The 19,228-nt window shown below is 36.6% G+C and overlaps 2 protein-coding genes across 2 annotated transcripts in view; both read right to left on the bottom strand.

The window, feature by feature from the left end:
- The window catches only part of DIAPH2 (diaphanous related formin 2), a 980,877-nt gene that overhangs the window by 726,726 nt on the left and 234,923 nt on the right, over positions 1 to 19,228 (bottom strand). Inside the window, exon 5 of the mRNA XM_068961943.1 lies at positions 11,167 to 11,306. Within this exon, the coding sequence (XP_068818044.1) occupies positions 11,167 to 11,306 (140 nt within the window). The remainder of the gene's footprint in view (positions 1 to 11,166; positions 11,307 to 19,228) is intronic.
- RPA4 (replication protein A4) lies at positions 8,516 to 9,265 on the bottom strand. Its single transcript, XM_068961931.1, is given in 3 exon segments — positions 8,516 to 8,554; positions 8,556 to 9,001; positions 9,004 to 9,265. Coding segments are annotated over 3 exon segments (747 nt in total).

Below are 19,228 nucleotides of genomic sequence, written 5' to 3'. Positions count from 1 at the left end.
AACTCACCATGTGACCATAAAAAGACCATTGTGGAAAGCAAGCTATTTTATCTATGAAGTGAAGTCACTCAGTTGTGTCCGACTCTTTGTGACCCCATGGACTGTAGCCTGCCAGGCTTCTCAGTCTATGGGATTTTCCCAGGCAAGAGTACTGGAGTGGGTTGCCATTTCTTCCTCCAGGGAATCTTCCTGACCCAGGGATCGAACCCAGGTCTCCCACATTGTAGGCAAACGCTTTACCCTATGAGCCACCAGGGAAGCCTGGTATTTTATCCTATACCTGATGAATATGTGAATATGGTTCAAATCAAACCAACAGATTTCACTCCTGTGAAGAGGAAGTTAGCTTCATTCTTTTTCTCTGATTACATCTAAAAATGCATGGCCACAAAATAGAGCCAGATTAATGCAAACTCATTATCACTGTTGGAGAAGTATTGGTTGTTATTCATGATGGGTCAATATCTACATCAAATCACACTTTATTGTATATAAATTACACCGTGCCTGCCATCGTGAAACAAATAAGAGGGCAAGAGGTTCCCTTCCCCAGAGGAGTCTGAAATCTAACTTAGAAAAGCAAGCATACATGCATGAAACTATTATGGAGCAGAGGCAGGTACAGGCGAATGTATACAGTACAAAATACATGTTAAAGGAATTCATAGTAAGGGAGTGATTTGGGATATGGCCAGTCAATGATGGCTTATAAAAGGGATTGACTGAAATGGACATTATTCTGTTTAATTTTCTGAAATGACTGTAATTTGAGAATGTTTAGCAAAACTATTAGTGTGTATGGGTGCTTAAATATTATTTCACCATGGGCTGAACACAAGGAAATCAGTTTAAACTGTGGTACAGAAGCAAATCAGTCACGAGAGGCCAAATGTCCAGATTCTAAAGAATAGAAGCTCTGGAAAATAGTTATATAACAGAGACTTAAAGACTACTTCCTCTAATATTTTAAAGGAAACTATATCCTAAGTCTAATCAGAGTATTTTTTTTCTTTTTTGGCCAACCTAATACTTCTTATTGATTTTTTAGATACATTTCAAAAGCTGATAATTAAATTAGCTATTTTCTTTTCATTATTTTGAGGTACAGTAATTTATCTCCATGCATAAATCATTATTATTTTTATTTCCATTGGTTTTACACTCCCTACTGAAATTATGATTATATTTAATGATTAATTCATTTTTTTTACATTTAACCACCAAGTCTTTTTTCCATTATAATCTTTTTGTATTTAAATTTTTTTATACAACTGTAAAGGTTAGTTTCCATTTATAGTTCCCCTTGTTATACAGTATCTTACACCTAGTAGTTACTTCCCTTTTCGCCACCACCCACTGGTAACCACTAGTTTGTTATTTCTATCCATGAGTTTGGAGCACATTATGCTAAATAAAGTAAGTCAGGCAGAGAAAGACACTACATGGTATCACTTATGTGTGGAATCGAAAACATCCAACAAACTAGTGAATATTGAGTATTCTTTTTTTTTTAAGCATTATTCTTACAAGAGGGCTTCCCAGGTGGTTTTATTGGTAAAGAACTTGCTTGCCAATGCAGGAGACATAAGAAACGCAGATTTAATCCCTGGGTCAGGGAGATCCCCTGGAGGAGGGCATGGCAACCCACACCAGTATTCTTGCCTGGAGAATCCCATGGACAGAGGAGCCTGGTCACAAAGAGTCAGACATGACTGAAGTGACCTAGCATGCACTGTTTTAAGAGACAAAGAAAGGACAAACCGAGAAGCAGAGAAGGCCATGTGACAGAGGAGGCGGAGACTGGAGTTACGCTGCCACAAGCCAAGAAGTGCCATAAGCTGCAGAAGCTCTAAAGATCCCCCCTTAGAGCCTTAGGAGGGACCTGATTGCCAACACCTTGATATCAGACTTCTGGCCACTTGAACTGTGAGAGAATACATTTCTGTTGTTTGAAGTCACCCAGTTTTTGGTAACTGTTATGGAAGTCTTAGGAAACTATTAACAGAACAATAATATTAAATGACTCCTGTTGAATTTCAAGGATTCCTTTACTGTTATATAAGAAATAAGACATGATGCATTCAAGTTGATTTTTCCCTCTGTGTTGTTTTTTGTTTTTTATACAGTTTCCTCATCACCGTACAAATTACTCTCTTTCTTGGGTTTATTCTTACTTTGGTTTCCTCCTTTTCTGCTTTTGTTGTTGTTGTTTTGTTGTTCCTGTTTGTTTCTGTCCAAAAGGAAGACTAATTAGCTGTTTGCTCTGTTGCTTTGATCAGTTATTTTTTGGTTACTGGGAAGGAGGTTTTAAAGTAGAGGGTGGTTAGATAAAATCACAACTGTTGGTGGGTTTAAATCTGATGGAGATAGAAAGTATGGTTTATACTGCAGAATGATTATTTGCATGTCTAAGGAATAAAAGTTTTGTTGTTTTTTTTTTTTAATTTGGGAGCTCTGAGTTAATACATTTAAACCTGTTTCTTTCCTGCAGGATTTCTAAAAGCCTTTTAAAAAAGCAATGCTAATGTTCGTTGTGGGTGGGGAAAACAGTTCTTTCAGAACTTTAACCACATGATGTAGACACAAATCCCACTACCACCACTTTTTGTTTTTTTTTTTTTTTTTTGAGGGGTGGGTTGAGAGTGTCTTTATATCAGGAAAAAGAAAGAGTTTTGGCCCAGAGTCAGATGGTAGATAAAAGTCTAAGGAAAGGCTACTGCTCGGGGATGGCTTACTTGACTTTGGTAAGAATTCACAGTACACTCAGAGGAAAATTAAGGACGCTGTTGCTCTTTGATTTTTTTTTTCCCCCTCTGCTCTCCAAACCCACACATACACACAGGAACACTAGAGGCAATTCATGGTAGCAGGTCATCACATGTTTTCATTCACTCAGCTTTTAATGCCACAAGTGTGTGTGTGTTAGTCGCTCAGTCGTGTCCAACTCTTTGCGACCCCATGGACTGCAGCCCACCAGGCTCCTTTGTCCATGAGATTTTCCAGGCAAGGATACTGGAGTGGGTTGCCATTTCCTTCTCCAGGGGATCTTCCCAACCGAGGGATCGAAGCCGGGTCTCCTGCACCGCAGGCAGATCCTTTACCACTGAGCTCCAAGGCCACAAGGACTAAAGCTGAATGCACAGTATACAGCACAAACAAAACGTAATCTCTGCCCTTCAGGAAGCGTCCACATAGCAACTTTCTTATTTTAACAAAGTTCCTGTATGGGCGGTACTTGACAAGCTCATATCCCCTTCTTAGGGAAGGACTCTCCAGAGACACTTTCTAGGGTGGAAAAAATCTGGACCATATCACTGTGCCCGCCTCTCCCTTAACAAGAACAAACCTGAGTCAATTCGGAACTGTCACCTGACCAGTGGTATGGCTAGCACTTAAACAGGCCTGTAGGCTGAGGTGGCCTGGCATGAACACCTGTGCTAGAGCAGAAACAAATGGGAACCAGAGTCACCCCATTAAGAATTCAAAATGGGGAATACAGAGAAGGCCAGGGAGTTAATGTCAGGGAAAAAAGCAGACCCATGTAGAGTCCATGTTCACAATGGAACGAATCACGGAGAGGCACCCTGAATTTCTGCTGCTGTGCTGGAGACTGACGACGAAAATAATCAGGCTCTAGGACTACCTTTGGATGTCAAGTGACCTTCCATATCAGCCTCCATGAGGCACCGCTATACGGCTGTCGCTAGAATTTCTGTGAAATTTCTAGCTCTTTCATTGCAACATGTAACATGTCTCCCTGCTTCTACCCAGAGTTATCCTTTAAAAATCTCTTCAGGTCAGGTTCACTACTCTCTTCGACACCCTCTAGTAGCTTCCCAGCTCACTCAGCGTAAAAGCCACAGTCCTACCAACGGGTCACAATTCTCTGCCTCCCGCCACACTGTGCTTTTTGACATTCCTGGAACAGGCCGAGCATTTGCTGCAGACGTTTCCTGTCTCTCAGAATGGTCTGCCTCCCGTGGACTTCAGAGCTCACTTCCACACTTTCTTGAGACTTCTGCTCACATGCCATTAAACTCAGGGAGGCCTTCACTGGCCATATGATACAAAACAGCAACATTCTCTCCCAGAACAGATCACAACCTGACAATTCATGCATGTGTATATATGTGTGTATATACATATGTTTATTTTATTAATTGTCTGACTTCTCTTACTAGAATGTAAGCTCCATAAGGACAGACCCCAAATGGACAAGGGGAATTTGTTATTCCTTTATGCGATATCCATCTGCTATATGAAAACAAACTACATAAAATTGAATGTTACTTACTGACCCGCTCCAACCTAAGGTATTACCAAAAAATTAACACATAATAGTAAAATAACCTTTCCTAATTTATCATATAGTTATGTATCGGAATAATATCATATGGATGGCATTTGAATTACTAGAAGTATCATCGATATGTATGGAGCAAGTGAAAGTCACTCAGTCGTGTCTGAGTCTTTGCAATCCCATGGACTATACAGTCCATGGAATTCTCCAGGCCAGAATACTGGAATGGGTAGCCATCTCCTTCTCCGGGGGATCTTCCCAACCCAGGGATCGGTGTACCACATAGCAGGCGGATTCTTTACCAGCTGAGCTATTCAGGAAGCACAGAGCAATGAGGTCATTAAAAAAAAGGGCTTTCCAATGCAATTCTATATATTCTTAAGATATAATTACACTTACACTTTACAAATACAATTGTAATTACGCTTGAAATAATAAATGCATTGGTTTAATGCACTTAAACCATTGGTGATTTTTAATCAGTAAAAATGCAGGCACAGTGTGTTATAGTGTCATTAAAAATTAACAAGTTATATGGCTAAGTTCTCTAAAACTATAATAAAAATAAAGTTTTGTTTCTTAAACTGGTAGATGAAAAACATAGGTATTTTTATATTCCCCTTTATACCTGTTGCTAAAATATTTCATAGTTCTTTTTTTTTTTTTAAACTCAAGTCAGGCAAATTTTAATGAAAGAAATAAAGTCAAAAGATTTAGTATGTGACTAGAATGAAAGGAGGATATTTTAAAAGACTTTCCTTATTGTGAGGTAGTATAAAGAAGTGGATAAGGACCCAGCATTGGAATCTTAGCTCTGACAGTTACTAGCCATATAGCATTAAAATGGAGCAAATTACTTAACCTTTCTGAGCCTCAAGTTCCTCATCTATAAAATGTGAACAATATTAATACTAATCATTATGATTCTCTGGTTTTATGTGTGTATTTCACGTTCTTAGAACATTTCCTGGAGGATAATAAATGGTATATATGTAAGTATTTCTTACTATCATTTTTTAAAATATTTTAAAGATGCCTGTAGGGCATCGGGAAGACATTTGGAGATGAATGTCTGAATTTCAAGAAAAAAGTCTGAGCTGGAAACATAAATCTAGCCATCACAGGGGCACACACACATACACACACACTCTCTCTTTTAGAACAGTACCTAGCAGACAATAAGTACTATATAAATGTTACAATGTTAACTATTATAATTTTAATAAGCATTTCAGAAATCAATTAAATTTAAGCTTATTAAAATGAAAGCTAATACTTATTGCATAAGTAAGTGCTCACTAAAAGTTTAATGACTGAAAAGAATTGCAGTTGTTACCTTTTTTGTTCATCATCATAAAAGGTGAATAGAAATTATAAAAATAAGACAATTTACAGTTCTCAGATTACACTCAACATATAAATCTAAATTTAGTAGGTAAAACATTACTAGCAATTGTAACAATAATATTAACCTTGACTTGAAAACATTTTCAAATTTATTTATTCCAGTTAGAATCAATTTTAATACAAATCCAGTCATTTCTTATGTCTATGAGCTATAGAAAACCCCCAGGGGCTAATAATAATCAATTATGTTCTTCAGACTCCTCAGAATTAAATGTCCCTGCCCAAAATAGTCAACAGTATTTCTCCAGGATTTCTATCTTATCCTCAAATATGTGGCTCACATCTAGGGCAGAACTGGAGAGGAAGGGGAGCACTGGCCAAATTTATTCACTGTGTAAACAAAATTGAAAAGTAAGTCTGCATGCCAAGTGGATGATTTACAATGAATCTGAGACATCTGCTAACCCTAACATGCACTAAATATGCAGGTATGGCAATCTAGCAATTGTTATTGCCTTAAAATGTTTGTTGATTTCCATTCACATTGTTGATTTCCATCACATTCCATTCACATCCATTCACATATATTCCATTCACAGAATACTTAGTATTCTTCCATTGCTGTTGCTCACCTGCAGCAGAATCCCAGTAAAGCTCAAGAAGTGTAAAGTGGGGAAGAGTGCTAGGTTAATTAACAAAGCTAAAAAGGATCCCAAGTCACAAAGAGAGAGGACAGTTCCTGTCAAAGGATGGGGGAGAGAGTGGGTATGTTCTCTGGCCTTAAATTCAGGTGTACATAGAAGCGTCAGTTCCCAGGTACTAAGGCAACCAAATAAAGTTTTGTTTTTGTTTTTTTTTTTAAGTTGCTATTTTCCTGATTCTGAAGGAATATTCCTAGAGGGGAAAATTGACTACCTATCCAACCACCAATTGAGTCAACTTGGCAATTAGCAAGTGACCTACCAAGTCATAGATGTCAGAATTTAATCTCAGGGTGCCTGAATCTGTATAACTGATACCACAAAAGAATACTGTCTCTTAGACTACATTCCACACTGAGATTCTAAGGAAGAAATATGCCCCTTGTTTCTCCCTCAGCATGGTTTTCCCCAGGGCAGGCAACCTTTTCAACAGAGTGGTTCAGCATTTCTCTTTGTGAAGACTAGACTTTGGAAAAATTGTCTGATTATTTAAATAACAAACACGTTTTATAGTATGTTAACCACTTGCATCTTTCAAAGGAATATCGCTTATTTCATTGCTTTTGAAGGGGAAAAAAAGTTTAGTTTATGCCTCGGGAAGTTTAAGCAACAATTGGTGATAATTTTTTCTTAGAATTGGCAAAGAAAGGCCACGTTCTGACAGTCTGGACTGCTGGCTTTTAAGAGCTTTTCTCTGTTTTTTCACCTTCTTTTTTGATTGAGACAAGTAATGCTTTTCTCTTCTACCTGTCTAAATGAATATATATAATTTTTCTTTCCACTAATGTAACAAAACCAGTAACTTGAAAGATACCATCTTTAGTGTATGTACAACTTAGTGCTTACTTTATTCAATCATTTAAAAGCCTCACATATTTAATATAACCTATACTAAAATGCATGACTTCCCACGTGGCACAGTGGTAAAGAACCTGCCTGCCAATGCAGGAGACAAAAGAGACGCAGGTTCAATCCCTGAGTGGGGAAGATCCCCTGGAGGAGGAAATGGCGATCCACTCCAGTATTCTTGCCTGGACAATCCCATGGACGGAGGAGCCTGGCGGGCTACAGTCCACAGGGTTGCAAAGAGTCAGACACAACTGAAGTGACTTAGCAGACATGCATACTGAAATATATTATTACAAAAAGGATATAACATATGTTATTGACATCACACACAGAGGAGAAAAAAATCCCTCCGGATAATTAAAATGTTAATATTCAAAAGCAAAACTAAAGGCTTTCCAAATGAATTTAGGAAAACAAATCACACAATGAAGATTTGCAAAAGTGCTTCAATAAAATGCTTGCATAAACTTTCATTAAACTTGCTAAGCTTAATAATATTCCTATAAGAACTTGTTCATCTAACCTATAAGAATAAAACCTTCTTATACATAAAATAGAGCATTTAGTACTATAAATAATACATCAGAACATAAAACTTACGTCAAGTCTGGTATCTGTGTACTATGCAAGTATAAGAGATTATAATTTATAAAAATATCACCACACTGAATTCAAAACAAGTATACTTTAAGAAAAAAAGTCAAAGCTGACCCTGCCATTTAAATGTAGTATAATTTTATCTTTTAAAAAACATAAACTTATGGTAATAAGAGCAGATTACTATATGAACATGAACTGGGTACCTGAATTCATAAACTACTTTCTTTAGCTCATCTGAGTCAATCAACTACTATATTTAGCATAACATAACAGTATGAATATAAGATGCTAAATCAAAACATAGAAAATGAGTCTATGTAAAAACACTTTTTTTTTGTCTCTTAACTGGCTCCTTGACTGCATCTATTTTCTCCTAATACTTAGATATTTTGGAAAAAGAAGCTCCCATGCAAGAAAATAATAATTTTCAACTTTTTCTGTACCTTTGCTTCCCCAAATTCATCCATCCAGGAGTGTTTTCATCTGCTCGTTGGTAAATCCTACAAAAAGGCCAGTCAACTGGCCATTATCTCTTTCTAAGCTTCAAATATAGTTAGAAAAACAGTTAAGTTCAAAGCAGCTGGAAAAGCAGTGAGGTTCCAAAGGATGCCACTTCCAATCTTTTGTTAAAAAAAAAATCTACTTCCTAAAAATCACACAAACTCAGTCACAACAGGAGGCAGGGTCTTCAGAAAATGAGACAAAAGTTTTCGGTGCTTCAATCAGCAGATTTGAAATGCTCTTCATCCACAGTGGGGGTAGATGCGGCCCTCCATGGTCAGATAATCAATGGCTTGCTTGACGGTCCAGATGCTCAGGTCACAAAGCTTGGTCTGGAGCTCATGAATCAAATGCAGCACCTGATTCTGGACGAAACTGGGGTGGTGCTCGCCGTGCTTCTGGGCCTCACCCCTTTCTGATGGATCAACAGGGCCACTTTGCCCAGAGGCCGCTTGGCAGGTGTTATCCAGCATCATGTACCTTGACCGTTTCTAGATTATGTGTGTGCTGTACTCATTCATGTCCTGGAGGACATGGATTTTCAACTTCTCAAGGCTCTTCACCTCCGCAGAACATTCCAGGATACCAAACACTTTGGCATATACTCCCACTGGAAGCAGAGTCACCTGCTGCTTTGCTTTATCTCTGCCAACCCACTGGCAGACCTCGATAGGTTTAATGGTCCTATCGTAAATCTTGTAAAGTAACTTGCAGTCTTCTCTGCCTGCCTTATTATTCCCACAACAGAAACTTGGGAAATCTTGATTCCTCTAGTCTTGAAGATGTTATCAACCAGAGTGGAGGTGAGCAGCTGGTTTACACAAGGAACAACAGCCTGGATTTGGGCCCTGGATCCCATGGACTTAGTAGCAAGAGCTACCCTGCCCTGAGACAGTGGGTCACTGCTTCCGCTGGCTCCACCTGGGGCAGAAATGCTGCCATAGCTCCCAAACCCATTCTTACTCATTATTAAGGGCAGCTCCCGCAAAAGAGGAAGCGGGCTTTGGCTCCAGCTAGCAAGTTCCACAGGCAGGCTCCAAACTTCAGCATGGGCTACCACCCAATGCGGAGTTTGTGAGGCCTGCAACTGTGGAGCCAATCAGCTGCCAGGATGCAGCTGTCTGTAGTCAGCTGGGACCTGCCAGCTTCTCACTTCACCCAAGAATACTTTGGGGTGGTCTGATACCTATTCTGCTGTATTTTAAAAGACCCATGTACAATTTCAAACTTTTTCCACTCTGTTTATAAAAATATATTTTAACAAGGTTCCCTCGCCCCCACCTTATTACTAAATGTCACGACTTCTATAGGTACATTTAAAAGATTCATTCATTCACTCATTCAATTAGCCATTCAACAGAAATGTTCGGAGCAGTCAGTTCAGTACAGTCTGTGTGAGGAGGCAGTGGCGGCAGAGCAGGGTGGCAGGACGGGGACAATGGGGAACCTGCCACTGCTACGGCCCTCAAAGGACTCGCATGCGCAAATCATTAAAACCAGAACATTCTGGAAAAAATAGCGATAGCAAGACAGCCACCTCCGAATAATTATCAGATCCAAATGCAAGTCATATCTTATGATTACCTTTTTAAACTATTGGAGAATTACACTCTTCCAGTCATTCTGCCAAATGCATGACTGGTAAAAAGAAATAGTGTAAAGATATTTCAATTTATACATAAATTGAAACAAAACAACTGAGCTCTAAATTATTTGCAAGCTTCTGTGGATAAGTCAGGGAAGTACCAGTCCCATCATATATTAGGAAAACCAAGAATAAAATGGAAATAACAGTTTCTGTATACTCAAATTTCTGAACTTAATATTTTAGTGACTGGAAGTAGATCCCAGAATATTTTCATATTATACTGAAAATCTGTTTATCCCTATAAAAATATTTTATGTGGAATGTATTTAACTTAAAGGTTTTTTATGGTTGATAAAAGTACACCAGTTATTGGAATCTACCACTAGCAAGAACTTCTTCCTTAAAAATCCTTCACACCTAAATGTGTAGATTTTTAAGGAGTTTATTAATATTCTCCTATTTACTTTACTGGGTAAAATAAACTGATTTTTGCTATCCCAAATTACATAAAAGTGTGAATAAATATCTAAAACTTGTAAGAGAATACAAAATACTATTTACTTCTCAAGTTAAAAAGGAATAATGTCAGACTTCCCTGGTGTCACAGTGGATGGGCATCCACCTGCCAGTGCAGAGACATGGGTTCAGTCCTTGGTCTGGGAGGGTTCCACATGCCAGTGACTGGCTGGGCACGAGCTCCACAACTGCTGAGCCCACCTCTAGAGCCTGCAAGCGACACTACTGAGCCTGCGTACTGCGACTACTAAAGCTGGCGCACCTAGAGCCTGTGCTTTGCAATGAGAGCCGCCACAATGAGAGCTCAGCACACTGCAACAAAGAGGAGCCCCTGCTCACCACAGCTAGGGAAGGTCCGCAGGCAGCAATGAAGACCCAGTGCAACCAAAACTAAAGTGAGTTTCTTAAAAGAGAATAAAAGAGCCGTATATGAAATTTATTTTACAAATAAATAAAAATAATTGTTATCTGAGTACAGACTTTCATATAAATGTGGACATTTAGCCTCTGGACCCATATTTTACATAATCATTGAGGACTTAACCATCCAAGTAATACTTGTATTCTTAAAATTGCATGTTATTGGAGATCAGATTAACTATATATTTTTTAATGTTTAGACCTCATAATTAGACATTGTTTTATTAGCCAACATCAGTCATCTGGTCATGAAATCTTGAGGTTAAAATGATGTGATTATATTCCCAACAATTATATACAGTACACATTGTATGAATCACACCAAAACAGTAAAAAGCACTGACCTGACAGGATTGCTGGTTAAAGAAACCCTCAGAGATTCTAGGCAGTTAAGAAGTTTCTCATCAGAAATACCAGATCGTAATTCATGAACATATTCTTGTGAAGACAGGGTGCATTCATGTTTGCTGTTTTTCAGTCCTCCCTATTAAATAGGAAAAAAAAAAGAAATTATTTTAGACAAACAACAAGGTTTTATTAAAAACTTTTGAAATAAAATAATGCATAGAATATGTAAATATTTTACTATTAAAAAATGTGTGTAGAGTGTCAGGCATTTAAAATCTTTTGGTCATCTAGAATTGACATGGTAAAGACATGTTGTATATACTTCAACACTCTCCTCAACCTCATTTAAAAGAAAATTACACTGATGGTGATTATGACCTGAACAGAATATGGACTTGAGTAGCATTAATGCTCGGAGAAGGCAATGGCACCCCACCCCAGTACCCTTGCCTGTAAAATCCCATGGACGGAGGAGCCTGGTAGGCTGCAGTCCATGGGGTCACGCAGAGTTGGACACGACTGAAGCGACTCACCAGTAGCAGCATTAATGCTTAAATTTAAAATCCAAGCATTAGGATTAACATTAGCTGGTCCTCCTTTACTTGTAGGACATACATTTAGAAATCATTTTATTAAGTTTACTAGTTACTTCTATTCTATAAACTATAATGCAATACATTATATATAACCCAAATCTATTGAAATATGTCAGAATATCACCCTATCACAAAACCAAGGGAAAATGGTTATTAAAATCTAAGACAATATAGTCTCCAATTAGCATGTTTGTCTAAAGCATTCACCAGTTCCCAACTATTCCTTCCAAACTATGCTACTCCCATGCTATCAATTAATCTTTAGAAGTCATTAAATGCATTTATCTGATAGTGACTAGTTTTTAGCTTAATTTCCAATATACACAGGATTATTTCTAGAACTCATTATCTCATCACAGCTTCTGAGCTTCATCGCCTTGCCATAACTATGTAAGTCATTTGGGGAAAAGGCTGGGAGAAAAACATCATCAACACATTCATGGTTCTAATAATTCATAGTTTCAGATCCCAGATCTACATAATCATACATAATCATAACTGCCCCTTTCCTATATTACTAATGTATTCCCCTGGATTAAAACTCTAGCTTGGAGCCCATTTTGTAAATTCATATGAATTACACTCAGTTTTTGCTAAGTACCTAAGCTAGAAATAGGAAAGCAATTTTTTTCAATTTGATAGAAGTTATGTCATTAGAGGATATAGAGTTAAAAAAAAAAACAATGTTAATAATGAAAAATAGATTCCCTAGGGTTTCCTAACATTTGGCTTTTTATTGAAAATGCCTCCTGGTATAGAAACTGTCAATCATTCTTAATGTATGCGTTTTTTTATTCCATTAAATAGTAAATGCTTAAAGTCTGATAAAGTCTCATGTACAAAAAACATTCCCTCACACCACCACAGCACTTTCACTATTATAGCACTTAAGACACTGGGGCAGAGTTCATTACGTGTGCCTCTTTCTCTTCTAGACTGGAAGCTCCATGTATGCCAAGTGTCTAACACAGTGATGGCGTTAAGTGAGCATCAGTGAAAGTGTGCCATTACGGAATCTGTCCATAATAATGAAAGAACAAGGAATACAATTTCATAGTTTCTCTCCAGTTGGACAGTAGATATTCAGGAAGTCTACTGAATAAATCACCATGTAAACGGCACAGTAAGTACAGCCATCACCTTGAAATCATCTTCACATTTCTGTAACTTATTTGCCCAGCTCTTAAGGCTACAGATCCACAAGGACTCGCAAGTAAACATTTGTGGTATAAAATTTTGCAGATCTGAAGTCACATTCCACTTTCATAGGACCCCCAAATTTATTTTCTCAATTAATGGATGACAAGGCCATACTGATCCTACCCCGGAGGCTTTATATACACAGGGCTTAGTCCTGTGGAACGATCTTTGTATTTGCTGTTTTTTTCTGCCTGGAAGACTCTGGCCTCTCTATTGCTGGTTCTCATCATTTATGTCTCATGCCACCAGTCTTCCCGTCTTAACACTGCACTTATCATCACAACATCATTTTAAATCTCACTTATCCTATTAGCTTTATATAAGTTTACTGCTTTATATACTTGTTTACTGTGTACGTCTCATTAAAATATAAGCTCCACAAAGCAGGAAACTTGCCTAACCTGTTCACTGCTCTATCTCTAGATATTAACACAGTGCTTGGCACAGAGTTAAGTACTCAACATATATTTCTTGAATGAATGATGGATGTATGAAGGGTGAATAACCAAAAAGGTGAAGGACTGGTGACCTTCAACATGCCAAAGCTTTCAAATTCAGTTTAGTTTCACTTCAGAATATTACAGTTCTGAGACATTGCATTACAATATATTCAGAGATGCTGCTGCTGCTGCTGCTAAGTCGCTTCAGTTGTGTCAGATTCTGTGCGACCCCATAGATGGCAGCTCACCAGGCTCCCCCATCCCTGGGATTCTCCAGGCAAGAACACTGGAGTGGGTTGCCATTTCCTTCTCCAATGCAGGAAAGTGAAAAGTCAAAGTAAAGTCGCTCAGTCGTGTCCGACTCTTAGCGACCCCATGGACTGCAGCCTACCAGGCTCCTCCATCCACGGGATTTTCCAGGCAAGACTACTGGAGTGGGGTGCCACTGCCTTCTCCCAGAGATGCTAGCATAAGGTAACTTTAGACAGTATATGGTACGCTGGGAATGGCTCAAACTGCCACTAGGTATGCATCAAGACCCCTCATTTACCTTCTAGGTAATCTTTGCTCAGATGACTGAACGGATCTCTACAAAAATTATTGCTCATGCTTGATTCAGGGGTAATAAATACCAATCCCTCATATTTGTTATGAGGATTAAGTCAGACAATGCATATCAAAGTGCCAAAAACAAGAAACATTTCATATATGCTGTGGCTTCCCGTGTGGCTCAATGATAAAGCATCTGCCTGCCAATGCAGGAGACACAAGAGATTCCCCAGAGGAGGAAATGGCAACCTGCTCTGGTATCTTTGCCTGGAAAATTCCATGGACAGAGGAGCCTGGTGGGCTAAACTCCACAGGATCACAAAGACTCAAACACAACAGAGCAAACATGCACATATGTATGTTGTACCACAGACAGAGTAAGGTACTGAGAAAACGTTAACTTCCCTTCTTCTACATGGTTGTGGGTGAGAGATTCTTTATGGAACCACTGGGTCAGTCTATCACCTTGGGACTCACCTCTCCCCCAAGTCCTAGAAATTAGTTTAAATTTCACAATTGAGGATACTCTATGGTTAAACAGAATGAAAACAAACAATATAATGGAGCAAGACAGAAAATATATAACTTTATAGACCAAATGCCTTTTACCAAGTTTAGAAGGACTTTGGGGTTTTAACAGTAGTTCATATCTGAGAATTATGAAAACATGATAGAAACAGCATAGACAGGCTGGCCTGGCCCTTAAAGACCAGCCCTGCTAATACTACCATTATAGAAATAGGGAATCAGATTGATTTGCATGACCCTAGCTACAGGTAATTAATGAGGTTGTAAGGATAAAACACCAACATTCTGGTCCTTAGGTTACTTTTCTTCTTTAACTATATGTCACTTTTTCTTGACATTTCGTAAAGAAAAAAAAAGAAAGAAACACGTATTTAATTCTGAAATCTCTATTACAAAATGTCAAAGTATCTTCAGCATAATCAATATGGTACACCATAACATTAAAGAAATCACCTAAAGACAAAACAGTGTAACAGATTAAACGAATTCTCACTATATTTAATAGAACTGTAATACAAGAATGGCTTACTATTAACATCCTGTTCTGATACTGAACAAAGGAAACAACTAGATAATGGATTGATAATAATGGAAATTTTAATTAGCTGCTCTGTACGAGATTAATGAAAATTACCACTGTGCCCATTTGCTCTTTAAAAAATAATGCAGACAAAGTTAGCAATTAGCACACATCATGGTATTCCAAAGCTAGGTGAACAAAGAGCTTTCCTAATTTGAAACCATTCCTTAATTTGAAAATCATTAGAATGGAGATACTTGTCAGTATGACTGTGTTTGTATTATTCTAAAACACCACACAAAGAACCAAAAGAAACTTCAGTTCAGTTTACAATCATCCTACTCTAATATGAAATTTTCATATCAAAATCAGACATGCAATATTCTAAAAAGCTATTTTAAGATTGCAGTGGAGATATCACTTCTGATTTTAAATTGACTTGGTCTGAGTATGACCTGTTATTCTTTAATGTAAATACAGACTTAGTTATAAATTGAGGAAAGGTTCCACATTCTAAGCTGTAAAGGTGTCTTGCTGCAGACACTGAGAAAACCTATTAATTGTACACAAGTCTTTTCAACTACAGAGTGCACACAAATAACAATTACTATCAATGGTATAATCTTCAAATAGGAAGGACAATATTATTGTCATGAAAGCAGTAATATCATTATTCTTATTGACCATGATTTATAAACTCTAATGTAGTCAGGTTACTTTAGCTACTTCAACCAAGTAAGTGTCTTATCTTTGACTTCACTTTTCTGAAAAAAGCAATGTTACAGATTAACAAATTTGGAATTATATCTAAAAAGGGTCACAGCATTGTTTTTGAGAGGCTCCTATAAGTTTAAATGCATAAGAAATAGCAAGCCATTTTCCTCATCATCAGTTCCATGAATTCCAGTAGAAAAGGAAACAAAAAACATGTGCACAATACAAGTTGATCTACATATTTATTCTAAAAGTGATGTTTCTGGTGGGCTATACGGAGTTCAATATGCTGGTAAAACTTTTGTTGACCTCTCTCTATTATACAAGAAAAGCATCTTGTAAATGGAATCTATTAGAGATAATTAATTTATTCCTAAAATATAAAAGGTACTTTTAAACAAATATATTAGTACAACATTTAAACAATTTGTATGTAATTTGCACTGACAATTTAATTGCATGAAAATATAGTGTAAAATATACTAATATTATCCATTTAAGGTCTGTGAGATAAAAACATATACAGAAAAGTAGTATCACAAGATAAATTCATATAGTGTCATTTCTCATTGCAGGACATATAGCTTATAATTAAGACCTTTTCAGAGGTCAAATGTAAAACATAGAATAAGAGAACATATCCTAACATCAAGCAGAATAATATCTGCATCATTGAGGTCACAAGAAAAGAAAAGACAAGATGTCAGAAAAATTATTTGAGCAAATAATGCTGAAAACTTCCTGAATCTGTGCAAGGAAAACAGATATCCAGGTCCACAAACTCCAGAAAATTCCAAATAATATGAACCCAAAAAGAGAAAAAAAATGAGATGTATTATAATTACAATGAAAAAAGTAAAGGATAAAGATAGAATCCTAGAAAGAGAAAGATAAAAGCAACTTACTAGATACAAAGGAAATCCCATAAGGCTATCAGTAGATCTTTTGCAGAAACTTTACAGATCAGAAGGGAGTGGCAAGATATAGGAATAATGCTGAAGGAAAAACTTGCTAACCAAAAATTCTCTAAATGAGGCAATCATTCAGAATCAAAGGAGAAATGAAGAGGTTTCCAGAGAAAGCAAAAGAAAAGGAATTCTTCACCACCAAGACAGCCTTACAAGAAATGTTAAAGGGAATTCAGTAAGTTAAAAAGAAAAGGACTAATTGATAATAAGAACACATACCTAAGTAAAAATCTCATTGGAAAACATAAAGAAATAATAAGCATAGTGGAGCAATCACTTACAAAGCAAGTATGAAGGGTAAAAGACAGAAGGAGTAGTACTATTTTTAAAATCAGTAATTAAAGGATGCATGAAATATAAATGCAAACTGTGTCAATTAAAACATAAGACATGAGGGGGGAAATATAAAGTTTGGAATGTGTTCAACGTTAAGTTACTATTAACTTAACAGAGAATGTTATAAACTTACGTGAACCTAACAGTAACCAAACAAAAATAATTACAGTAAATACATAAAAGAAAATGAGAAAGGCATCTAAATATAATGGTCAAATCACAAGAGAATAGAGAAAGAGAAGAAAAAACAAAAAAGAATTTCAAAACCTGCCAGAAAACAACTAACAAATTACAATAAATATATACCTGTCATTTACTTTAAATGGAATATTCTACCTACCAAAAATTACCTTAAATGGAATAAATGGCCTAATCAAAAGACATAGAGTAGCTGAACAGATGAAAAAATAATGCCTTTCTACACGTATAATAATAATGCTGCCTACAGGAGACTAACTTAAAACCTAAAGAAACTCACAGACTTAAAATAAGGGGATGGAAAAAGATATACTGTGCAAACAGAAATGAAAAGGAAGGTTGGGTAGCAAGATTTATATCAGACAAAATAGATTTTAAAACAGAAACAGTAACAAAACTCAAAGAAGGGCATTACATAACAAGAAAGCAGCCCATTCAACAAGAAGATGTAACATGTATAAATATTTATGCACCCAACAAAGAAGAACCTAAATATATAAAGCTAATATTCACAGAGATAAGGGAATAAAGAGATAACAATACAATAACAGTGAAGGACTTTAAGACCCTACTATCCTTACATCAATGGATAGATCATACAGATAGAAGATCAGTATGGAAACATTAGCCTTAAAAAACACATTAGACAAGATGAACTTTATATATAGACAGGACACTGCATCTAAAAACAGCAGAATACACATTGTTTTCAGGTGCACGTGGAACATTCTCCAGGATAGATCAAATGTAAAGTAAGAAAACAAGTCTCAAAATTTACTAAGACTGAAATCATATGAAGCATCTTTTGCACAAGGGTATAAAACTAGAAATCAATAACAAAAAACTGGAAAAGAAAACATGGAGATTAAACAACCTGCTATTAGCAACCAATGGGTCAACAAAGAATGCAAAAAACAAGTCAAAAAATACCTGAAACAACACAAATGCAAACAGAACATTCCAAAATCTTTGTACACAGGAAAAGCAGTTCTAAGAGCTAAACTCATAGCAATACAGGCCTATCGCAAGAAACAAACAAACCTAACATTACATTTAATGGAACTAGAAAAATAAGAAGAAAATGAAACCAAAGTTGGTAGAGGAAGGAAATAGTAAAGATCAAACAGGAAATAAATGAAATAGAAACAAAAGAAAGAAAGAAAAGATTAATAAAACAAAGAGCTGGTTCTTTGAAACTGTAAACCAAATTGATAAGCCTTTAGCTAAATTCATCAAGAAAGAAACAGAGGGACCCCAAATAAAATCATGAATGAAAGAGAATTTACAAGCAAAAGCACAAAAACACAAAAGATAGGAGATTACTAAGAACAATTATACACCAACAAATTATACAAGTAAAAAGAAATGAATGAACTCCTACAAACACAAAATCTTCCCAGATTCAGTCATGAAGAAATAGAAACTATGAATAGGTAATTACTAGTAATTAAATTGAATCAGGAATCAAAGAACTCCAACCAAGTTCTAATCTAGATGGCTTCACAGGTGAATTCTACCAAACATTTAAAGAAGAGTTAACGCCTATCTTTTTCAAATTATTCTCAAAACCTAAAGAGGAAGGAGCACTTCCAAACTCATTTTATGAGGTCATCATTACTCATACCAAAACCAAATAAAGATACAACAATAAAAAAAAAAAAATCACAAGCCTATATCCCTGATGAACATAGTTGAAAAAATCCTCAACAAAATATGAGCAAACCATAACCAACAAGGACCTACTGTACAGAACATGGAACTTTGTTCAATGTTATGTTGCAACCTGGATGGGATGGAGTTTGGGGGAGAATGGATACATGCATATACATATGGCTGAGTACATTCACTTTTCACCTGAAAATATCTCAACATTATTAACTGGCTGTACCTCAATACAAAATATTCAAAAATACTGAAAATGACAAAGTTTTGATTAATGGTCTTCAATTCTTAAAAAAATATGACCAAACCAAGTTAAACAGTATATTAAAAATACATCACATACCATG

The sequence above is a fragment of the Capricornis sumatraensis genome, chromosome X, assembly GCF_032405125.1.
Source record: "Capricornis sumatraensis isolate serow.1 chromosome X, serow.2, whole genome shotgun sequence".
NCBI classification, from domain to species: Eukaryota; Metazoa; Chordata; class Mammalia; order Artiodactyla; family Bovidae; genus Capricornis; species Capricornis sumatraensis.
Note: the sequence above shows the minus strand (reverse complement) of the source record. Positions and strands in the feature narration are given on the sequence as shown.